The sequence below is a fragment of the Nothoprocta perdicaria genome, unplaced genomic scaffold, assembly GCF_003342845.1.
Source record: "Nothoprocta perdicaria isolate Ctin4 unplaced genomic scaffold, notPer1 scaffold_0, whole genome shotgun sequence".
Classification (NCBI taxonomy): domain Eukaryota; kingdom Metazoa; phylum Chordata; class Aves; order Tinamiformes; family Tinamidae; genus Nothoprocta; species Nothoprocta perdicaria.
Window position 1 is genome coordinate 14,649,233 of NW_020454092.1, and position 25,306 is coordinate 14,674,538.

Below are 25,306 nucleotides of genomic sequence, written 5' to 3' on the forward strand. Positions count from 1 at the left end.
AGTCAACAAAACATCACCACTGCTTTCAAACCCCTTTTGTTTTCTTCTGAAGTAAGTGCATTTCTGTACGTGGGGCACTTGGAAGGCAGCAGCTCAATCCGGCCGGGACAGCCAACCCCACACACCACGTGGGAACGGCAGGAAGCAGGGCAAGAAGGAACCAGGGAACATTTCCTCCGGGCTGCCAGGCCTCTCGGTTACCATGGCAGTCTGTTTCCATGGAAGCCCAATTTGCAGCCTGTTACTGCCACGAGAGTGGCCCAAAGAAGATTAGCAGTTTTTGAAAATTAACCAGGCTGCTCTCTACCTTAACAGCCGGCCCCCCCACAAGCAGCCTCCTCTTTCCATCTCTGATAAAGGATTCAATAAACACGCGAGGAGGGAGGAGAGCAAAAGAAAATGCCAAACAATGGAAAAAAAAAACAGTAGCTTCCTTTTATGCAACCAACAACACAAAAAGGCTTCTAAAATGCATAGGCAAGCACAGGGAGGTCAGTAAAATAACCCTGCAGGGCATTCCGTGCCAGAAGGATCCTAACAGGATACCACAGACTAAGGCTATTTACTTGCTATTTGTTTTAAACTAATCTCCTTCATTACAGCTAATGCAACACCCACCCCACTTCTTTTTCCTTTTCTTTCTTCCTCTCCAGGAAAAGGAGGAAAAGGGGCAGCGAGTACTTCTCTAAGGCACTTTTTTAGCAATATTAAAGACCAGTTCAGCAGCTTTGTTGCTTTTCTTGCCTTGAATGCTTCAAGGTCACTGTTTGCCTCATCTCTCCACCTCCCAAAAGTGTTCTCTGAAGCCCCTTTCATTTTTCTTAAACCACACAGCCCACAAAAATAGCTGAAATCATGTGGTGCAGACATTCAGCCCCTTTTAAAAGGGAAGTGGTATAATTCAGCAATGAAAAGGAGTTATGCTCTATGCCCTGTTCTATAACACAAGTAAAGGTGACAACTGCAAACCTAGTATTTCAGAAGAACAGACCATTCAGTGTCTGATTTTTGTGACTTCCATGTAGAAACATGAAACAAGTGGTTTTGCCCTCTGACATGCAAAAGTGTCGTGACGAGACTACTGAATGACACAACTCCAAGGACACAGAGCATTTATAAAGAAGACTGAGAGATAAAGATGAAATTGGCAGGAGGCACCTGTAATACTAGAGAGTTTAAATTAGCTAAACCCAACTTCTCATTTTGAGGCAAACAAAGACCTAAAATTTACACTAAAATCAGCCCTTAACATCACTTACTTCAACCAGACTGCTGCCACTACAGCTCTTAGTGGGTGAAAGAGGAATCAAAAAAAGCAGGTGGTTCCAAATCACAGTTCAAACACAAGCACCAAAAACTGTGAGAACGTTTCCTTTCAAGTGAAGATAAATACCAATAAAAGCTTACCTACACCTGACAGTTGGTTTAAATCAAATCCCTTCTGTGCCTGGGGACATTTTTCTCATTTCCTAACATTGCACAGGTCTCACAGATACACGTACACTGTTGGACAGCCTGCAGCCTTCCTGCTACCATCTGCTGTCTTTCCTTTCTGCATGTTTGGAAATCAGCTGTTTTAAAATAAAAAGACAAAGGAAAAGCATGGTTAAATTCTAGCTGTTCATCTTAGCTTCACGTCCTGAGCAGATGAGCTTACAAGTACCTAGCAGTGGAGAGCAAGGACGCTGCAACACGAGTCTCACATGGAGGTGGCTGCTGGCAGCATCATCAAGGCAGCTGAGAGCACTGTAAGAGCTGGACAGGGCTGTGATCCATCCATTCAAGGACCTTGTAGAAACCATCAGGAAAAGTTTAACCATTTAGTGCAAGTCCTGCTGCACTTCCTCTATTTTACACACCAGAGAGTGAACTGCCTGTCCAGGAGAGGTCACCCAGGAACAGAGTGACTTTGGTCACTGTTCACACCAACCTGCTCTCTGGGTCTACCTTTCCCACCAGGGGCAGCAGCTGCAGAGAGGAGCCCCCAAGGGACCTGTCAGCATTAACCAAATTTACCCAACTCCATCATTAAGTAGCCCTGTTTCACGTTGCTGCTGGCACAAGAAGCTCTGGAATCCGACAGGCTTCAGGGCTTCATGAGAGTGGAATATTCTGCGCTGCATCACTGCTCCTGGTCAAGCCGCAGGACCGTTGCTTCCTTCACAAATCAAAGGGAAAAAACATGAAATGTGGTTAAACAACCTCTCACCAAGGTCAAAAACAACCACAGGATCCCTTCCAGGCTTCTTGACTCTATCAAAGCAAGATTATGATATGAATACACAGAGATCACCAGAGCTCCAGGAACCTGATAAAGGAATACAGCCATGGTGAGCAGGGTGAGTTTTCAGAGCTAAACCCAATGTCATAAATAAGCAGGTATTTCTTGATTTTTCAAATTAACCCAAAATCATAAACAACACCACCAAAAAAAACACACAGAATTGAGTGCATTAGCTCTATAACTTAAGACGTTTTAATAAAAACAAAGGCAAGTACATTTCATAATCTGTCCACCGGCACAACGTATAAAATACTTTAAATAAGAACTTTAATATTAATCACAAAATACAGCATGTGGTATAAAAATATTCATAGGCGCACTGTTAAAAGACACTGTAAAACCGCTCTCTATAGCCATGCACAGACATTCAGCTTTGACTGCTCCATTTCCAACTGCTTCTTGGATCAGCTGCATCGCTCCTTCGCACGCTGCGCGGGAGGGTTTGTGCTGGCACCTGGAGGCCTCCTCCCTCTCCCCACCTTGCACACTACATCTAGGCAAAGGTCTTCAGAAATGGCTGGAAAGTTTAAGGTGCATCATGCTGGGCACCTCAGTGGCCCAGTTTTCACAGCTTATATTTCAGAAAGTGCTCAACATTCACATCCTTTTCTGCAGACACCTCACTCTGTTCATCCAAAAATCTTCAGCCATTCGCTTTTTCAAATTACTCCTGAGCTCCCGAGCATCACAGAACTAAAACTGTAATCTGAATTCTAGCTATCTGGCCTGATTCACTGCAGGAGGCAGAATACCACAGCTGCAGCACCACTTATTCACAAATGTACCTTTGCATTTGGAAATCCTGAATTATGCACACATCGAAATTCTCTGTAGCCTGTCCATTCACTTTAACAACTCCAGATAATGCATACAGAAGAACTTCAGTGATGAGTTTCAAGGCAGGAAGGTAAAACTGACGATAGCGTTAATATGGAAAAACAGATACTAAACAAACTCATCTGTTATACTGCTGCATCAGATTTAAAATGTAACTATAAAAGGGGACACACTGGACTGAAAAATGAAGATATGGCACACAGTGTAGTTGGAACAAAATGTCAAAGAAATAATACCTTCCTCCAGCTTTTCTCCCACAATTTTGATGCATAAAGCATTTACAGGCAAGAAAGAAAAAGGCAAGCCAGTTCCCTCCATCTCTACAAGCCTGATAAATGCTTGCACCTTTACATTATCATCTACATAAAATGTAATCCCAATAAAGGTAATTGTCACCGATTCACCCAGTCATGAGCTCCGTTTCCTGAGTCTACAAAAACGAAGGGACATCGCTGGTTGGAAACAGTCCCCGCTGCTGACACTAGCAGCAGCACCTTGTAAGAGTCACCATCAAGGAGAGCAGTCACAATACGGAGCCTTGACACTTTGCCAGGCAATGCAAGAAAAGCATTTGTTCCAATGCTTTCAAGTTTGCGTTTTAAAGTGTGCTCTTTTAAGAGGAAAATAAGGAAAGCTTAGAGATTTACCACCTCAGATAACTCAGCAACAAACACATCTTTTCTAGTTTAAAAAGAGCAGTTACATTATCTTAATGCACCAAATTTGACAGGCAAAAAGCATTCCCATAAAAAGTTATCCCCTTAAAGTTATTAGATGCTTCATAAAAGCAAGCTTCTAAATCAAGAGTCAGAAGCAGAGCAGCTTTGATTGGCGCTGAAATCCAAATATGAAAACAGGCTGATCTTTCCAATCCATAGCACGAACGAGGGTTTAAATGGCTTTATGGGGCTGGAAGTCACTGTCTTTGGTGGCCTGTGTCATCGCTCTGCGCTTGGCGAGGTGGGATTTGGATGGAGGAGAAAGCTTCATGGAGCACACGGCGTGGGCAACGTCCTCCTGCTCTGCGTGCAGCTCGCTCTCGTGCTGAGACAGCTGGCGGTTCAGGGCTATCGCCTCGGCGGCAAAAAGCGTCAGGTCCTTGGTGCTGCTGTTCCTTTGGGGGACAAGCAGAAAGCACTTACAACACATACAGAAGCCTCTTCACCCAAGCAAAGGTACTTTTTTTTATATATATCTACTGCACACACGTATTTTATATATCTACAGAGATATGCGGATAGATAAGCAGTTTGTTTTATTACTTCTTTGGGAACATTGACACAGCAGGCAATATGGTCACTTAATATCTGCGCCTCTTCATTGCCAGTGAGATACAAAGGTCCTCTAGGATTTCAGAAACAACCAAATGTTGTTGTTCTCTCCTCATTCTGCCAAGCACTCCCCACACAAGCCTGAGTGAGCCCCCTGGGAGGCCACGCTCTAGGGTGCACGTGTCAGAGCTGGGGGAGTGTGGAGCAACACTGTCCAACTTAAGGAAACTGCAAACCCAGTATAATTGCACATCTGACTTAGGGAAACGCATTGCTGAGGGGAGGAAGAACCTGGAATCACCAGTGGCAGCAGCAGAGAGATGTGTGACTCAGGCTCTCTGGCACACAGAATCTGCCATCAGATCACTTTAAATGAAGCTTGCCTGAGTTATCATTTAAATTTATACTGTGATCACTGCCAACTTCAAAGGGACTGCGAGGCGAGTCTGTGTGCATGATCATTATTCACCCATTAGAACGCAACCTCTGGACTTGCCTTTATGCCTTTTTTACCCTCCTGGGCAGCCCATGGCCAAGGCCATCATTATTTCCTGTTTAAAATTAGCACTACACCACAGGAATCCTCTCCAATACCTTTCCCATAAACAAGAAAGATTAGATCACAACGGAAGAAAAAAAAAAAGACCACAGAGCTTCAGCATTTCTAATATTAACAAAACAAATGCAGTCATTTTTGCAAAGTTTCTCTCCCAGGTATTTTATCCCTCGATTTATGTTTCACCGTCTCCCCATTCCTTTGGTAACAGTTCACAGCCAAGTTTACAGACATTAAAAGGCTACCTTTGAAGAACCTGCGGTGTAGGTAACCCTCTTTCAGGAGCCTGCTAAAAGAGGGAGTTAAGAAAGTTAGTCGAGGACCAATTTTTTTTCAAGAGAATGTTTTAAAACAAAAGCAAACACACACAACAGGTGACTCCCCTAGATGTTCACAGCTAGTGGACACTGCAGGCACCTTGGCTTTAGAAATCGGTGTTGACAGTTCTCAATCCCTCCTTCCTCTCCACCAGGAGATAACCCCAGCACTGCAGCAGCTTGCAAATATAAGATTAAAGCTGGAAAAGCTCTCCAGGGAGTCCATCTACGCTTGCACGAACTAGGAACTAAAACTGAAGATCACACTGCTCTTCTTTCAATGCTACAGCTGCAAGCATTCTACATGACTGTATTAAGGAAGAACATAATAATTTGTGTATTGCAGTGCTTGGTATGCACAAGAAAGCTGTTTAAGTACACAAACCAGTAATGCAACAATGAAATATTAAGAGCTGACAGATTCTTCCAAAAGTTAACCACACAGTTTCATTAAAAATGAAGCTAATGGATATCATTTAATTTACCTTGATATATTGCATCTTTTAATGCTCTCTAAATGTTTAGAGAGAGGGCGCAGCTTGTTTTATGACTCAGAGGAATAAATGTCAAAAAAAAATAAAGCGTAATACATACTCCTTGAACCCACGAATGCTGCAAAACCTGGGCAGCACTAAGTCGTTGTTTGGCATCACGCACCAGCAGCCTTGAGATGAGATCTTTGGCATCAGAGGATATATGTGCCCAGTCCTTGTCAGGAAACTCATATTTGCCTTCCTGAATGCTCTCAAAGAGCTTGTTCTAGTGAAAGAAAAAATATTTTAAGTAGCAACTGGAAGACAACCAGAAGACTTCTCCATGTCAGACAGGTCTAAACCTTTTCAGATGGAATCCTTCTCATCCAATTTTAATCATCTAACAGCACAGCTGAAACCATCCAGTCTCCTCATGGAGCCAATAGTGTGTGACAGGCAGCTCCACAGCAGTGCATGAGATGATAGATGCGATAAATCTTCTGCTGACAACACCCCCCTTCTCTCCAGCAACGATGAAGACAACATGTCCAGCTTTTAGGAAGGGAAAATACACGCCCTGCATGGGGACTCAGAGTGCTGAGCTTTTAACTGAGGAGCTGTGATAATTACCATAAACCAGAACAAGAATCACCAAGCAGGGATCAGGAGGAAACTCCAAGATCTCACATTTGGAGGAGAAAGAGATAGTTGTCAAATCTTAAATTAAAAGGCGGTATTATCACTCCTGCTTCTCACTGACAGCTTTTTTTCCTGGATAACTAGTCAGATTGGACACACAGCTGCCCACAGCCTTACAGCACGTCTCACATGCTCCAAGTCCACAGGGGAAAGGGTAGCTCCCAAGTACCCCCCAGATGGTGCATTCACCTGGCAAATTATGCAGACTTCTCCTCTGTCCCAGCCACAGTCTGTGCCACAGTTGCCCACAAAAGGGGGGTAACCACTGAGCATGATGTACAGAATCACTCCCAGGCTCCAAAGGTCGCAGCGCTTATCATAGAACGTGGCCTCCTCCGTGAAGACCTCAACCACTTCGGGTGCCATGTACTCTGCAGACCCACACTAGGAGACCAAATTCAAGCATGTTTTCAAAAGAAGGGCTGAATCAGGGCTCGAGATCTTTATCATTCTGCTCTCTGCTAACAGTAGGCTGTCTAGCCTGTAAAGCACAACTGGGCATCGGGGACTACTGAAGTTTAATATTGGCATTGACTGCAGTCCTTACTTTGTTAAGGCAAATCACAACTGCCACAACCCTCTGTAGTTAAACGGAGCTGTCAAGAGCTTTGCAGTGTTTTGTGAGCCTACTGCACAAGAAAATATTATTAGCTACACATTTCGGGAGGGAGGACTGCAGAGGTCTTAGAGAAGGGGAGAGAGTTCCTGCTGTTCTTCAGCAGGACAGTAAGCTGCTCCATACAAATCTATGATCAACAAGGTCAGAATACTCATTTATAAATATATTTATATATTAAAAAAGAAAACCTTTATCCAAAGTTTTTTTTCATAAACAAACATATCAACGGAAGTGATTTCTAGAAAAAAACTTCTGCAAAATTGGCAGATTTGTCTTTCACAGTAACTCCAAAATGGGAGAAATGGACACAAAACTGAGATTCAAACTTGGTCTATAAACCGAACAAACAAACAAAAAACTCACAAAACCCCCTAGAAAGTCTCCTTATTTGACAGGATAAGAGACAAACAGAATCAGTGCATTACTCTCTGGTCAAAACGAGAATTAACATGGTCAGTTCTCGTGTCTTTGTATATTCATTCTACAAGAGAAAAACACACACATAGCACCCCTGCTTCAAATCATCTATTCACTATTGAATGTGGTAACAAATAAGCCCTTTGAAAGCTGTCTTGTGGAGAGGTGTAAAAATATTTTACAGGAGAAGAGGAAAAGCAAGAAGTCACAACAGGCCTCTTACCGGCGTGGTTAGTTCTGGAGTAGTTATTGGAGTACACGCACTGTTCAACTTCACCCCACTACCGAGATCAAAATCACATATTTTTACTGGTGATATCTGAAAATAAGAATAAAATATCACAGAATATTAAGAGGTCCAGAGAACAGGGATTATTGATATATATACATACACATGTATATGAGCACCATATGGAAAACCAATATAGAATATGAGTTATTCTATGAGCAATAAGACTAGTGAAATGTCATCTCCTACAGGTTTGTTCCACTCCTTGCCTATGCCTCCCCTACTAAAACTGCTCCTGTGTCCTGAGTATCTGACCTTGCTGTATTCATTATTCGTTAGTTCGACAAGTGCCAGCACAGACCAGGGCAAACTGGGAACCATCGATGAGGTGCTTGCTTAGATTGTAAGCATCTCCTCTCCACCTGGGAGCTGCATCAGAACAGATGAGATGCTAAGGTGTAATCATCTTACCTTCTCTATGGAACTTGGCTTTTTGGCCCTAGCCAGATGTTCGTGTTCTTACAGCTCTCAGAATTTAGTCTCACCTAGGCGTCAGTTCTGTTAAGCTCAGCTGAAGGTGGCCAGTGGGTTCACAAGGTTTTAAGAGGAGATCTGAGAGTGTGTGAGGACTGTCTTTGGAAACCAGGCTAAAGGACACACTTCAGAAGGTTAAGAGAACAGAGCAGTAGCACCTTTTCTGGAGATTCACACAAGATGTTTTCAGGCTTCAGGTCTCTGTGAGCAATACCTAAACAAGGGGAAAAATGCTTGTTAGAGAAGATTTGCTCCTGTTATATTGCACATTCCTTCCCTTTTAGAAAGTGATCTGGAGTAAAGAGTTAACAGCCAGAACAAGAAGAAAGAAGCACCCCCAAAGGGCTCTTCTCATTGAACTGCTGCCAGAACAAGCAGCCCTGACATGGAACCCAAAATATCTGTCTGTGCAATTTGCATACAAAGCTGAGCCTACACTGTCACAACAGCTCTTCAAATGCATTAATATGCAGTTTCTGGAAACCCTCCATTTAATATGAACACACTTAGTACCAAGGCAGAAGGTGAGAAGCAAAAATACCCAATCAAGTGAGCAACTTGGCTGCAATCTAACTGAACTCTAGCCTTGCTTTTGTTTCTAGCACATTTGCCGCTACAGCATATTATGAGAAAGAAGATATCCCAATCTGCAGATAAGGGAGTTTTCTAAGCTCTTTTCTTCAGCGCAAACAACAAGACGTGACTTAAAACACAGGACTGCTCACTCCAGTGACCAAAAGCAATCGTAACCTCCATGATGATGCAGTTTTCATGCATAAGCAACACAAAGGTGAAACACAGCTAAGGGATCCATCAGGATGGCATGTGATGACACTTGCAGGAACCTTGACAAACCACCCAACACTTGTCTCTGACTTGTGATGTGAAACAAGGGATTTCTTTTTAAAAACTATATCTTGAATTCAAATTCCCAATTACCTAACACTGTATTTCATCTTGCAGTCACACACAGTGCTGAGAAAACAGCTCCCTTTATTGCTAATAACTCACTGGAGGAATGCTTAAAGTACACATATGCCAAGCGGGTGTAAGGCAGTACTGCCATCGAGCTGACTTTTAAACTACCCCTGGCAAAAGAATTAGCTGTCCTCATTCCAATTTTTATTTTTGAAAGCATCTAGTTATAGCACCATCACTGTTAAGTTGCTCAATAAAACTGCTTTAATTTCCTGTTCAGTGTTTTGTATGCAACTTACTAATTATTTTAACGTCACACAGAAGACCCATAAAAAGAACAAGAAACCAAAGGGGATGCTGCTGCAGCCGGTGCTGTGAACTGTTGTTCACAGCAAATATCACAAGAAAGATGCTCAATTGCTGCTCTGAAGCCATTTAAATAAATCACTCCCCTTTTGCTTGGGGAAAGGAGATTTAAAACTAAAGGTTGAGAGATCACTAGAGAAAAATGTGGAATGTGCTGAAATGTGTTCCCAAGGCTTCCAACTGTTAAGCGACCTACTACAGCAAAGCACCCTGAATATCTATTTCCCCACAGCTTCCTCCTCTTTATTCTCTCCATAACTCAAGGTCAAAGTCTTCTAAACAGAGGAATCCACTACAGAGTCTCTGCAGGTCTGAAGCTTGCAGGTCATCACACAGCCTGCCTATTAAGGTTATTAAATCTTAATCCAAGCTAACTTTGCTTCCACATCCAAATGAACTTCTGAAATCACAGTCGCAGCAAATAACAAGATTACTCAGCTTTGTCACTTCTTTATTCCTTATGCATTATGCTTTTTTTTTTTTTTTTTTCTCTTTAAAAAAACAGGCTCAGTCTACCAAGGTACAAATACTGTTAATTCCAACTCCACAAAGACACATGCAGTCCTGTGACTGAAATAAAGTGTTTAATTGTAGACTTTCTGTGGGGCCAATGTGTGTCAGCAACACTGAGAGCTAACCAGGATCTGTAAAATCTGGCTAATCAAAATAATCAGAAAATGTCTGCAGAAAATAAGTTCATCACAATAAAACAATAGTAATAATAAGCATATCCTCCAGCCATGTGCCATTCTACTCAAAATGGTCACTGACACAAAAGCACACATTAGCTAAAGCTGCTTCATCTATGCAGAACCAGGTAACTTTGACAGAGGGAGGTTCTGAATGCATCAATCACATACTGCAGAATGGCCAAAACACAAAGATGTTTTGAAATAGAACAAGGTGCTGCCTCCAAGCAGGAAAAGAAGCAGGAAGACATTGCAAAGGAAAAGGACTTGCTGCAAATAGAAGTGTTTTTAAACCTAGAAGAATCTAATGAAATGAGGCCGCCTTCATGCAAGGACTAGGGTTCACCTGTAGGTCTCCAGCTCAACACTGGGACCCTGCTCCTGTGAACACAGAGCTCTTGTAACTAGCAGAAACTCTGGGTAAATAAGGCAGATAACCTCTGCACAACTGAAGGAAGAGGAAATTACTGAAAAACTGAAGGAAGAGGAAATTAAAAGGGTGGGGAGGAGAAGGAAAAACAGCTCCCATTTGAGTAACCTTTACAGAGTAGCTTAGGTAACAAGAAAAAGCAAACAGATTCAACCCCAATGTTATTTCTCTCTGGCTGCTAGTTAAAATTTAATTTTCTCAAAAGAGAAAATAAAATATTTACCATCTTAACACATCCGATTAACACTATCACATTACTATCGAAAAAGCATTACAGAAAAAGAAAAAAATAAATAATAAAAAATCAGTCATCTCACTTCACTGGAAATAAAAATGCTAGCAAAATTAAAGTTGACTTCTGACTATTTACAAATAAATTATGCTTCATATCTCAAACATAGTGTCAACTAGAGATGGAGGACACCTTCTCTTACCTTTTGTATGAAGAAAATCCAGAGCAGAGGCAATATCTCTCACCACTTTGCTTGCTTCTCGTTCATTAAATTGCTTTCGCTTTTGTATCTGGGCCAAGATTGAACCTGTAATAGTAGATGAACAAAAAAAGTCTTAATATAAATATTAAATAGAAATATATAAATATAGCATTTAAAACAAATGCTGCCTGAGCTAAGAAATCACAGTGCTTCAAAACCCATATTCTTAAATAAAAATATTTCAGAAATAGTAAACAAATTCAGAAATTCAAATCAAATTTTCAGCTTTCAGAAAATAATGAAGGATTTGTACCAGGTATTATGAAATCATATAAAAAATAAAAGAAACAACTAAGTTTTTCACAGCATGCATCTTCTGGTCACTAAACAGGAAATGATAAACAACAAGGTACAAATGAGCAGCTTGGACAGATTATTTTCAAACAAATTGCAGTATTCTAGCTTAAACAAATCTTACAAGGCAATCATTTAACAGTGCCCTTGCGTCTGACTACTGCCCTGTATCCCACGCAATGCAAAGAACAGAGACTTGTGGTGCTGCTAGTAAAATTCACACCTCGTCTAAGGCTGGACAGAGCCCTGGAACAGCAGCCTCTTCCAGCGCCGGAACGCTGTGCCTGCTGTGCAGCTCGATGAGCCCATCTCATTCTGCACAACGTGTCAACTGAAACCCCACACCGGCAGTCAATACTCACCTATTTTGTTTCAATGCCATCAAATAATAAATAAATAAGTCTAAATGCCCACTACAGTTCCCACTCGGATCAAGATGAGGCTCGGGCAGAATTTGCCTGGGGTCTGACAGTCACTTAACTACAAACACTGAAGGACTGAGGCCCTCCAGACAGAGCACCCCCCGACACACCTTTAACGAAGGATGAAGGGAGGTTTTATTTCCTACCTGCTCTATGTTAACTCCATCACTCTTCTCAAAACATTTAAAATATATAAAAATGTTTTTCTGTAGGATATATATATGTGGATGTGTTTATATATGTGTATACACGTACACATCCCCCACATATATATAGCCAACAAAAATTCACTCTCATTAAATAACATTACCTCTGTTATCTGTACTTTTCTGAGTAAGAAGGTATTTATTAAAGCAATGACTCAGAAATCCAAAAAGCAGCTTTCACTTGCTGTTAGCCCCCCAAACAGTGAGTGTTTATGTCTCTGGGATTTCATCTTTATTCTTTAGTTCTAGATGGGCAAGGAAACCTGCCATGCGATGATGGGGCAACAGCTGCTGCTCCAGAGCAACAGTTGAAAAAGGGAAAAAATCTTCACCAGACAGTCATAAAGAAGAAAGATGGATAAACAGACTCTTCACGGATGCTTTGCAATATAGTTTCAGTTAGCCACTTTGGCTAACTGAAGATGGCCACTTTGGGCCAGTTTATCAGTTTTCAAATATACAAATTTCCATTGCTGATAACACTTTCTACCTTGCTACTGATTTCCTGTGGGCACAGAGTTCAAACGGTTTCCCTGTCGAGCTGTTCTTTAGACTTTTAGACAATAATATTTCTTGAATGTTTCCATCCCTATGGAAAACCTTCCAGACTTTACAGAAAACAAGTCCGAGCAACCTCAAGTACTCTTTCCACTCAGCAGGCTACACCAGCAGGTGTGGAAGGTTTATTTTCAGATTCCTGAACACAATCGATGTCCTAAACTCTCTCAGATAAGAATTTTCTCAGTATCAATGAAAACACTCTCTATATCCTTTATATTCAACTCCTGTAGTGGAATCTTACAGAGAGGAGCAGGGCATCCCTGCCAGTTTTACCACCTCTTCAGCATTCACCAGAAAGCAGGCACTTCCCAACACGTATTTGGAAGGAGAAAAAAAAAAAAGGAAAAATAAAAGGGGAGGAGACTCCTAAATCATGCAGGTTCACTAACACAACTGCATTTTAAACACTTCCAGTAACGAAATGCTGCCAGGCAAAGTTACTGAATGGCTTCTGCAAGTCATGCAGGTCATATCACAGCTAAAACCCCTGCAGTTGCCACAGCTACAGGAAGCGAGTCTGCAAATGGAAAGTCTAAGTTATGACCCAACATTCAAGCTAACAATCCATCTTTGAGCCTGGAGTTATTAAAGCAAGGCTCGCATTCGAGATGAATGTTCTTGCTGGCACCAGCCACACTGGTTATATTCACAGCAGAATCTGCAGTGCATCAGAAGGTGGCCTGACCTCTGGTTCCCATTATTTCTTTGAGAATCATTCAAACCCACACACGTCGCACTTCAAGTGTTGACAATTTCAGAGATAAAGCTAGCCTCAGTCCTCAATCTAAGATAAAAAACTGCAAAAACAGTATTTAAGGGGGAGAAGGTGTGTCACAATTATCCGCACAGGTAGAGTGACAGCCATGCTGCTACACTCAGAGGTTAAGTACTGGGAAAGAACACGGAGAGAAAAGAAGTAAAAAAAATGCAAATTCATCCTCATCTACCACTACAAGGCCACTATTCAATTCTTAGCCCTTCTAGGACTATTATAAAGTGCAAGCAGGCTAATTCATCAGAAAAGTCTGCACATTAACGTAACAGTGATAGAGGAAGCCACAGTGAAACAATGCAGTAATTGTAAGAGAAAGCAAACAGGAGCTTTTAACCACTGGAAAAACAAAATCCTGTCTCTCTTCCTAAGAAGCTCTCCTTTGTTTCACCTATACTGGAAGAATTTGTGTTTCTCACACCTATGTTTGCTACTGAAAAATGTTATTAGACAATGAAAGAAGATGCTATTCTTCATTCACTGTCTGGACAGAAGCATATACCTTGAGAAACTGTTTTCATTTGCATGGTGGGTCACATTTAACTCACAGTTTGTCACACCAGAAATTAGCAAATGCTGTAATTACACCCAAAGCAGACAAACGTGAGAAGGTCCACAGTGTGCACGACACAGTCCTTTCATTTTGCACATGAATGCTAAATGCTGGAGGCCAGTGACCACACACATTCACTGGAGTGGCCTTCCAACAGCTTGGCAGTCGGAGCAGCCCAAGGAGGCAGGAGGAAGACGTTTTCATGCAGCAGCTGCCCTAGGAGCCTCAGGGAGGACAAGATAACCGTACCTTGAGGGAAGATGCTGCCACAGCATCTAGATGTGGACTAAGAGCATGCAGAATACTTGCCATATTTTCTCTCCCTTCCTCCAAGGTGCAACAGACAAACTAATATTAATTCAAATCTGTCATCTTAGGAGCATTGACATTTTCATTGCTTTGGTGTAAGAGGTTACAAATGCATGACCAGATGCATTAATATTACTGTTTTCTTTTCATAAAGATGAAAATTCACAAAAGCGACCGTATTTCAAACCTCATAAACTAGTACGTTGTTTCTTCACTATAAAAATATCTAAACTCTTCATTTTCTCCTTTAACACAGTGAACAAAGCAACAGCTACTGCACAGTACCTCCTCGCAGCTTCTCAAAGACGAGGTAGTAACTTGCATCATCTTCAAAAAACTCTATTAGCTCCAAAATGTTCCTTTAAAAAAAGGAGTGGGGGTAGGAGAAACAATACACAGTGTAAGTAGAAAAATGGAGAGCTTCAGCATGGATAATTAGAAAGCACCAGAAATAACCAGAAATAAAAATGCTAATTAAAGAAGTTGCTTTGGTTGCCTATGGCATGAAAAATAAATAAGTATTTCCAACTGGTACTGAAATTTAAGGAATAGGAGTATGTCCAATAACAAATCCCCTGCAGACAGAGCTGCAAAAGGGTTCTGTTACTGTTCAACTGATAGGAAGATAACTGATAATACCTTGTATTCAGTAATTTGCAAGCGTATTTGTGCTGAAGGCAAGAACAAAACAATATTTAAATTGGCATTCTCTTTTCTTCTTGGAAGTTACAAAGCAAAATGTCTTGTGAACAGGCAGACATCTGTCAACAAACCTTCAGACCAGCACATTAGTTTCCGTTTTTAGCCTAACCCTGTTCAGACAGTCTGTAGGGTTTGCAGCACAACGAAGAGCACACAGGACATGACAATAATGTCAAACAAGTCAGACCCTTCTCTTCTTACAATAGACACAAAAGCTAAATTCTGCATCTAGCCACAAGAGCTGAAGATTTTAAATCAGTTACATTCTAGATGACCATATACACTTAATCACGGGCAAAACAAAGTTATCTGCTTCTCTACTATACAACTTAAGCTCATGAGTTGTTTTATAGCTTATATAAGCTTAGTTTTATATTGTCCTTGAGTACTGTACTAAAAATTTATAACAAATGCTCAATGAGATGCAGAGCTGAACAAGACAGAGCTGTAGGTTATTCCCTCTTCAGTCACAAGCAGCAGCTTTAAAGTTGCTTCATCCTGTGGCTGTGTGAATTCAGCACATCCATCCAACGAGACCTAAATTAGTTCCTGGCTGATGCAAGAGCTCCAGTGCAAAAGCAGGAAGCCTTGCACAAAGATGAGGGCAGATCACAGAGGAAGGAAAGGAGGAGCAAGACTGTCCCTTTCAGCAGTAACTGGTAATGTGGTCAGTTTTTGCTGATGGTGAAACCACAGGGGACAATCTCAAAATGTTAACTCCTTATTTGGTTGAAATCTACACGTAACTGAAGAAATTGAAACTACACTGACCTGGCAAATATTTCAGTTGTGTCACTTTTAATTTAGAAGCATTTCCTTAAATTTCACAAATACAAGCAGACAATCTTGATCTGTACAGGCTGCAAATCTAACTTTCAACTGGTATTAAGACTACTGCAAAGGTCCTAATCTAGTCAGAAAGAAGCTTCAAAACACAAGAGAGTAAAATAAACATGAGAATCTGCACTTACTTGTTACCCTGACACTGGTAGAGGGTTTCTATTTCACGAAATACCCGACTCCGACTGTGCCCAGCATTTTTTTCAATGATCTGTGGAAAGAAAGTTCATATTGAAAATTTATTGCAGGAACTGTGTACATGGCTCTGGATAACTGCAAACTAGAGCCTGAATCTCAGGCATGTCTGGTATAAAGAAAAACTCCGCCTTTGTTGGCTTAAATTCTCATCTGTCAATTATTTGTGTGCCAGCAGAGCCAACAGAAGAGCGGAAAGGAGGAGAAGAAAGGAACCAAGTCAACATGTTACCTCAGTTGACACAAGAACCATCTCTTTGGTAGCTCTTTGGCATTTTACCTGTGAGATGCAGAAAAGGAAATCCTTTCGAGTTCTTACAAAAAAATAAATTTGAGTCATAACAAACACCTAATAGTCACGATGGAAGAGATCAGTCCCTGTAAGCATTTAAGAAAATTGCACCAAATTCACTACAAAATGAGAGTTTGATTCACAGTGTAAACCTCATGGAAATCCTACTATAACACAAGTCCTATTAAAAATGACACATGGGGAATCTCAGTGCCCTTCTGCATTGCCATCAAAGTCATCTTCCTTCAGGTACTCCTCAGACTCAAAGAGGGCAAGGACAACAGATGTGCACAGAGGCTGCCCTTAAATGACATCTCTGCAAATACTACCATCTATATTCAGTATTGATTTCTTATTTTTACAGTCAGATGCTTCCCATAAATAGCAAGCAACCATCTAAATGCTAAAGAGGACTTGGTGTTTGAACACCTAACACAAAGCAGCTATTTGTTCATTCTGTATCTTCAAATTCAAAAGTTCTAAACAGAATTTACAAAACTTAAACATTCAAAGGATCAAGTTCCTTAAGAGACTTAAAACTTTGTCCCTGTATTTTTTGCAACAGAATCAAGCATAAAACTTCCCAGTACTACTACTTCTGCTTGCAGCTAATTGGGAACTCAGAATAACCATGAATCTGTAAAAGGACTCTACCACTCAATATAATGGTATTGCACAAGATTCACCTCCACTAAAAAACAGCAGAGAGTTTTCCATGAACTGCTGGCAGTAACTGGGGCTCTCTGAGCAGCTTTCTCAAAAGCTTGCATTGTATTGGTAGGCTATTGTAGATAATGACTCCTCCTCTTATTTCCTAAGGGAAGATAAAAGGAAGATAGAAACAGCTATGACTGCATTCCAGTGGGGACAGGAGAGGAAAGCAGGCCCTGAAATCTACCCACCACACTGCCATTTGCCATTTATGAATTCCATCTGTGGCAGATATCCCAGGCCATTCTGGAGGCACAATACTTAGGGTGACTGATCCATCGATGCTTATAATGCAGGCTCATTTCAAGCAGCAAGAATTTTCTAAAAGCTTTTGCTATTATCCACTCCATTATAGCTCTTCAGATCTTCATTGAGAAACGAGAGCAGGCACATTACAGACAGAAACGACATCGTTGTTATTTTACGCTTACTTTTACTGCATATTCTTTCCCAGTTTGGAGGCTCACAGCACCCTGAACTTTGGCATATGCTCCCTCACCAAGGAGCTCAGCAGTCAGCTTGTACAAGTCTGCCAAAGAAATCCAGCACAAAGGACACATTAGCCAAAATATTTCATCACATAACATCAAGACAAGCTATTTATCAGATAAGCAACCCTCACATGACAGCAACTGAAAAAATTCCCTTGGTAATGAAGATGGGAAAGAGATTTATGCAGTATCAGAGTGAAAGCATCAGCTTTAATCTGTTTCATTTTTCACCTTTTCCCCTCCTCAAGTTCTAAGCAAATTTAAAGTAGATTTCATCCTAGCAGTAAAAAGACAATTTGTTCATACAGCTATTTTATAGCTCAGTGATTGCTAGACTCTCATCACCTTCCACGTCTTCAGTTAAAACCCAGGGCTGATTCTCACATGCAAAACATTTCATTTCTCCTTGATCAGAAAACACCTACAAGATCTACTTGCAGCCAGTGTTTTAAATATAATTGAGATGTTAAGGTTTAACCTTAGTCACTACCTTGATTCACAATCTACCCCACAATGCTACTTCCCTACTAGTAAGTTTACAGTGGAACTAAATTCATTATTAAAGAAAAAGACAAACAAGGCTAAAACCCCAGAGGATGAAAAATACAGAACTATTAAATTATGACATTGGTTAAAAAACAACTGGGAAAACTGAGAGCAGCAGAAAGAAGTCAGAACAATATAATTAAGAGACTGAAAATTGCCACCAACCTTCAAACTTTCCAGGGACATGATCCGTGGCTCTGGTTCTTTTCTTCTTTTTCTTTTTCCCATTTTCTGCTATGGGGACAGGTTGACTGCTGACCATCTCTGTGTGGCAGAACATAAAGGTGTCTTTTAATGCACAAATCAATCACTTAGGAGAAAATGAACAGAGGTTCATGAGTTTAGGCTGTTGAACTATCCCAAAGACTTTCTTCAATAAAGGTGCCATCTCTCTCCATGCCAATCCTCTCCCTAGAATCAAGAGAAGGCCTAAAAATGCATTTTGAGTACTAATTAAAAGGAAAGGGGGGGGGGGGGAGAAAGTCTGATAAACAAAAATGTAAAAACAGAAGAAAAAAATATATGTGCTTATCATGACTCTTCCTCACAGAGCACACCAAGCCAAAGCACAGCAGTAACCCTGCCAAGAGTCACCATGAGCATGAACACAAAACATGTGCAGAAGTCAGGATTTTCAGCCTTCACAAGGGTGCTACGTGTAAAGCTATGCAGCTGTTCCAGAAATATTTTCAAGTCACTCTGCGTAGGAAAATATGCTCCCAAAGCAAAAGGAAATCAGGGAATTCCTCAACACAGCAAGACAGAGTAAGAGTTTTAACAGGTCGGAGGAGCAATCTAGGTCAGTTTATACCTCTAACACACTAGCCTAACATTCCTCCCAGAACCATGATGCCTCTCCCAAACTGCAGCTCAGTGGATAAATTATGCTTCACAGTAAGTACTGCTCGGGGCCTTTACATATTCTCTGCATTATATATCTGCAGATGTTAAAGGACCTTAGTCAGAGGTAACAACTCGGCAAGCTAAGCTGATAGAAAACAAAAAACAGGCACTTATTCTTAGGCAAAGTCTAACCAAAAGCAACACATCCTGCCAAGTTGGCTCTAACAGTTAAAAATTTTGGTTCAAAGTCTTTAAGGCTGTAGCAAAGCACTATAAAAACATTTTACAGCAGGGAAATTCCCAAATAAATTCACATTTAAAGAACTTGTACCACAGAAAAAAGTAAACTCCTTGGAATAGTGAAGTTATGAACATACTGGCAATGAAAAAGAGCAAGCCCTTAAAAAATCTCTAGCAATCCTATTTTAACAATCCTATTTTGATAAAGGGCCTTTTAAAGTTGCTTGGGAAGTTTGCTCTTTCTTAAATTTATTTTTTTTGTGCTTTTCACTGTTTCAAAAGTGTTCTTAAAGCAAGAAGCTCTGAGACAGAAAATATTACACAGCAACCTACCAACACATAAAACACGAGGGTGAGGAAAAAGTATTTTTCGTGTCAGTATCTGTCAGTAACAGCTATTCTGAGTGTTGCTTGGAACTCACAAGCTGTCTTAAAATCAGAGACAAGTGCTATTTTGAAAAAGATTTCACTTTAACAGCAGCTCACTAAAACATTTAAAAATGCATCTCTCAAAGCTAAAATCACCTATTCAAGATTGTAGTAAATCGTAATTATTTGAAAATGTAAGGAGAATGACTTAAGATATCATCATGATGGAAGACACATGTGACTTCTAAAACACACAGGCACATATAAAGGCATATATTTCACCGACTTCTGAAACAGTACCTTTTTTCTTTTAACCCAAACTTACACCCACACCGTTTTGAATTTTGACAAAAATGGAAGGTTGGTCTTTGACAGTAAGTCCTAAAATGCCATGAGTTCAATCTACATTAGAAGTTATTCAGCGCTGGGCATCAAAACAACAGACACGGAGCTATTTAGAGCTTCTTCAAGTCATACCTGGACAGGTTCTAGGGCATTTTAAGTATTACAGATTCAAGGCTCGTAACAGGATAAAAGTTGCACAAAAAGATGTGGGATGAATCCTGCACCTTAGCACAGATGATATATCCTCCTGCACTCTACCAGTTGACATGATATTTACAATCCAGAGTTTCATAGTTCGTTACGTTATTTCAATTCCCTTTAGTCTGAGTCAATTCCTAAATTACAGAGAACTGCCTCCTTGAAACCAGGAAGTTCACTATTCATGTATACAGAAACCAAATTACTGAAAAGCTAATCTTTCCAACCTCTGGTCTAGATCAAATTTGCTGCTGGCATGAAATATTTGCTAGATTAACTTTTTATTATCCTTCTGGTCTGCCATTTCATGCTACTGTGTTGTTCACTTCTCTAACAACAATAACAACAAAAAAAAGCTTTTCCTTTAACGGTATCACAATTTCATTCTCATTATTCACTTTGTTGTAATGAACCAGTACCAAGTTTAACTAACAATGAGACTTAGAAGAAAATGCCTTTAGTCCAGCTAAATACTTCGCAGGTTCTTCCTCCTTGACGAGCTATTCAACTTCCCAAAGAAATGGGTGGTTTTTATGACTATACAAACCAAGACAGCTTCTTTTGACACTCTAAGACAGTGACCCCCAACCACCTGTGCCATGCTGAGGTGTCTTGCATGCTGCAGGACCTCCTTTGCTGGCACAGGCACTGTGGGCACTTGGGAAACTCACCCTGCCAGATGAGAAGCTTAGAGACAGGACAAACTGCTCCAGAGGAAATGGCCCTTGGACACACCAGGCCCAAGAGAAACATCGACCTCTATCATTTAAAAGTCATTATACGACACAGGTGAACAACTCTTGAACTCCTGCTTCCACCAAACCTGCTTGTCTCTCCACCTTACAGTCCGGCTGGAGTGCAGAGGTGGGAGTACAATACTCTGCTGTTTTGTGAGCATTATGTGCAGCAGATAGTGAAACCTTTTGATAAAGAGCAGTTTTTAAATCTCTCTCAACTGTAAGAGTCAGATTGTTTTTCTAAGGGATGTTTTTTCCTAGCAGTCTGACAAAAGCTGAAGAAAAACATCAGTTCAAGTGCTTGTCTGTCCTTTTCTTACAGTGAGGACTTTTGCCCATGTCCATAGTGCAAAAGACAAAAAAAAAAAAAGAGGCAAGTTTCTGTTTTAACTACAGTCTTCTTGGAGTTCCTGCATTTTATTATCATTTTAATTCAAAGCTGAAGTAGTACAGAATACACACGTTATTCAGAGCCTTGTGTGGGCAGGTGATAGTTGCAGACAGAAGCCTTTTCTTATTGCTTATTGGGGCCTCTACATCTATTTCCAGAAGGATGAAGAGCAGCACTTAAAGACAACTCACAAATACTGAAAAATGAACAAGAACCATTACCACAAGTTTCACTACATCTCAGTCTTAAAGAAAAAAAGAAAAAAAAACTCCTTTTATCTTGCTTCCTATCTCTTTGCACACAAACATGTCAAAAGTAGCTATCCATAAGCAAACCCTTTTCATTTGAATGTTCTTTCCAAAAGCAAAACAAGGACATATTTTAATAAAAAACATAAGCACACATAATATAACCGGGAAGCACCTAGAGAACACAGTTCAGACGCCTTTTCTATCAAGAAGCAGATACCTGTTTGTGCGTTTGAGTTCAGTGGAAGAAGGCAGCTTAAGCAGAGATTTTGAGTAACTGCATCTTCTTCAGAACCAGATCTTGACTGAGCAGGGCTGTTCACTAACTGAAAAGTAGCAAAAAAAAAAAAAATCATATTTACATCCAGAAATCATATGAATGTTGTTATACACATTAAGGCAGTGCTCAGAGTCTCAAAAGGAGGTAGAACCTGTAGTACCGGGCTCCGTGTGAACACACAGGAAGAGCATGCCCCTGCATTAAAGATTTTGTAACCCAGAAATACAGAAAGCAGAAGATAACCAGTTTCTCAGAGCTCTATTCACTTTCACAGAACAGCAGCATCCCACCCCATCCCCTTACATTCTTGCAAAAACAAAAGAGGGATTTCTGGTATTACTTAGTTCTAATTGCTGCAACACTATTATATCACAATGAGTTTAAGAGTTATTCTTCATGGACAAGAAGAATCCTATTCCCACCTTACGTCAGTTGGCTACCAAGATGTCAAGCACTACAACAACAGATTAAAAAAAACCTTATCTTGCAGCTGGTCTTGATGACAGCTGAGCAAGCTCACACAGAGCAGCAGCATGAATAAGCACTTTTAACAGATGGAAATTTTCTGCTGAGAACAGGTACTACCTGCATTCACTCCTAGCAAGCCACAATTAACAGAGATCAGATAAAACCAGCTGCTACAAGAAAAGGAGAATTATGACCCTCAAATAAAACCTTCAGGGATTCACAGAGAACAGCAGCAACCCTCAGTTTGACAGGGGAAACCAACTCTTAGCTGATGTGTCAGCATGAGACATTTTGGACCACCAAGGTGGTACCTAAACCAATGCAACTACAGAAACATTAGTGTCCCACTGCAAAAGCAAAGATTTTTTTTATTTATTTATTTAGACTGAATAAAACACTGAGATCTTTGATGAGGCTTTCCTGAGGTTTGAAAACACTATTTTTGGCTAATTGAACAATAAACGTTCTGAAGACCATCTAACTTCTCTCCCTTGATTTAGACTTACTTTCAAAGCCAGGCTTTACATGTCCAACCAACTACTGACAGTCAATGACACCAGTAAGTCCCTAGGTTCCACAAGGATGACATACCCATGGCACTCGGACTTCAAATGGAAACGAGAACGGAATCCTCAAAACTTTAAGTTAAGCCACTTCAAACTTTCAGACACCCAGGACTTTAGACAAAAAGTCCTAAATGGAAACAGGCCTCAGTCTCAGCTTGCTCCCAGCTTAGGTGCTCATCAGGTACTCACATCATCCTTGGACCCTCCCTTCTTCGGGCAGCACTTTGAACTATGCAGATGAAACAGCAATCAGTCAGCAGGTGACAGTCCTGCCAAGACCTGTCAGCTACAGGAAGCCCATAAAAAGAAACTTTTGTAAAAGTGACTGCGCGATGACTAACTGTGGTTACAACATTGTAGGTCAAGATAAGCAACAGTCTAAAGAGGAAAAATGCTCCAATTCCTTAGGGTAGCCCAAAATCCAGAGGTTAATTATTTTAGCATTCATATTCTGTAGGAAATTTGAAATAAAATTGTTTAAGTGAGCATTCTTATAGGTCATTCATTTTAAGTAGTTTGCCATAATTCATTCTTATTTGTAAAAGCCGATTTCTTATCCTCTCTACCAGAGGAAATACTAGAAAGTTTCTAGTATTATTTGTCAACCTGCATGAGGCATGGAGAAGGAAGAACTTGAATATTCAGACATCTTCTCAGTAAGATGAAAGAGCATTAACATTTCAAATGAATATCCAGAAGTCCATAGGAAGCCTGGGTGATCTGACTTCACGAAAAAGCAAGTTTGAGAAAAATTCTCATTTTTGCCTTCTTTGCAAAGGCATTACTGGAACATCCAGTCATTACAGTAGTGGATACTTCCTTCTAAAATTCTTCACTCTACGCAGTGCAAAAGTTACAGCAACCACTTCCTTCCATCTGTACTTCTCTTTTGGATTCCCTCTGTCATACTTCTAGAGGATCAGAGTCACCGAGTCGTTTCCTGGGTACGCAAGGTGCAGATTCTAACACTCTGCACTCCCAGTCAGCCACTTCCCTTGCAAATGAAGCACGAGGGTTTTGAGGGCCCTGAGCTGGACCCTCCCGCAATGGGTGGATCTCACTTTGCAGTATAACAGAGTTACTTCAAATAGATTCGCACCCCAATGTATTACTTCACTCTGATGACTACTGGGGAAACAGGGAGAACATGAATACAGTGGAGAGCATTGAGCATTCCCTCCACTTCCCCCTCCTGTTGAGAGGAAATAGGGTATGTTTGCACGAATGCTTTAGATAGCAGTTCTGTTTACATACGTGCATTTCTTTACATGCATCAGCTGACATTCAGAATAACAACCAGAGAAATGTTACCTCCTCACTAGAAAGCTACAAAAGTAAACAAGTGAGCTGCCCCTGCTATGAGTTAACAGCAAGAATAACAAGCAAGACTGGAGGTTGCTTAAAAAATACCCTGTAATTTTTTTTCAATTTCTTCGTCTAGGATTAAGTGGTAATGCCCCTGAAGCAGCCACAGGACATAACAGGATGCTATATTTCACCAAACAGACAAAAATGGCAAGCCCTGCCTGGAATGATAAGGCACACACCCCGGGTAGAGCACTGAAAACCATCCTCCTTCCTTCCTTGCAAATACTGCAGTGCAGCTAAGCAAGATACTTAATACTACTGACCAAGCAATACACATTCAACAGCTTCTGCTACGCTGCAGTAGGAAATCAATTACAAAATTAAACTCCAGATTTTACCTATTTCAAAAGGAAAATATATATATATCCATGTAGTAGTACTTTGACTGAACTACTTGGAGTTTCTCTAACCCCTAGATTTGTTTTAAATTGAGAAGGCATCCAGGGCAAGTAGGTTCTGAGGGCCACTTACAGGACTGCAGGCTGCTTACCCTCTTCCACACCTGATGGCATCAAGGGCTCTCTGGGGACTCTCCCTGCATCACCAATGCGCTTCTCCAGCCCCAGCTGCCTCTCTCGCTGCTTTTCGAGTGTAAGCCAAAGAGAAAAACTTGTTAGGACAGACTGTTTCATTTAACACAGCTACAGGATAAGCATTTCCTGCTGTGACTCTCCGCAAATGATCAGATAATGACATTTCCCACCAGAAAGAGACTACACAAGGCATTTCCATATTAGTAGCCAACCTTGTTTCAAGAGGTGAATCTAAACAAGAAGCTTTAAAAGTCTGAAGCAAGACTTATTTTTATTCCTTTTTTCCCCTTCCAACTCTAATTTTAATAACCTTATCTGCTGAATTTGCAGTTTTCTGTCGTATAAAATTTGAATCTATGCTTTGACACCTTCTTATCCAGAAAGTTACTGAAACCTAAGTGCGGATTCCTCACAGTGCTAAGCACATTTCTGAGAGCACCAGGAAGTTCCCACACCACATTTACAGCAAGATAAAAGTGTCATGACTGGCAATACTCAACTTCAAGAAATGTTTAAGTGTCCAAACCTACATCACCTGGAAGCTAAGCAATCCCTCAGATCTGCAGTGGAAGATCTTCAGCTCCACAAGTGCAATTTTTCCTTATGTCCCTCCAGCACCTAAAAGGCAGAAAGAATTGCGTTCTGAGAGAGGCCAAACTATAATTTTTCAAAGATACCAGAAAAATACAGCAG

At 40.7% G+C, this 25,306-nt stretch overlaps 1 protein-coding gene across 9 annotated transcripts; it reads right to left on the reverse strand.

Moving 5' to 3' along the window:
* Positions 1-2,617: 2,617 nt before the first annotated feature.
* MKNK1 (MAP kinase interacting serine/threonine kinase 1) lies at positions 2,618-25,306 on the reverse strand. 9 transcript variants are annotated; one of them, XM_026033766.1, is made up of 14 exons: positions 25,149-25,306; positions 24,571-24,658; positions 21,619-21,724; positions 18,193-18,291; positions 17,422-17,519; positions 15,924-16,003; positions 14,536-14,609; positions 11,074-11,178; positions 8,395-8,450; positions 7,697-7,792; positions 6,627-6,821; positions 5,860-6,024; positions 5,194-5,237; positions 2,618-4,235 (listed from the first exon to the last, which is right to left on the reverse strand). In XM_026033766.1, exons 4-14 carry the CDS (start codon positions 18,287-18,289, stop codon positions 4,013-4,015), a joined length of 1,233 nt encoding a protein of 410 aa, XP_025889551.1. In that variant the 5' UTR covers positions 18,290-18,291; positions 21,619-21,724; positions 24,571-24,658; positions 25,149-25,306; the 3' UTR covers positions 2,618-4,012. The 9 variants fall into 9 exon arrangements, with proteins under 9 accessions (XP_025889551.1, XP_025889561.1, XP_025889600.1 ...); XM_026033776.1 differs by having other exon boundaries at positions 24,583-24,661; XM_026033815.1 differs by having other exon boundaries at positions 5,194-5,234; positions 5,923-6,024; positions 24,571-24,661.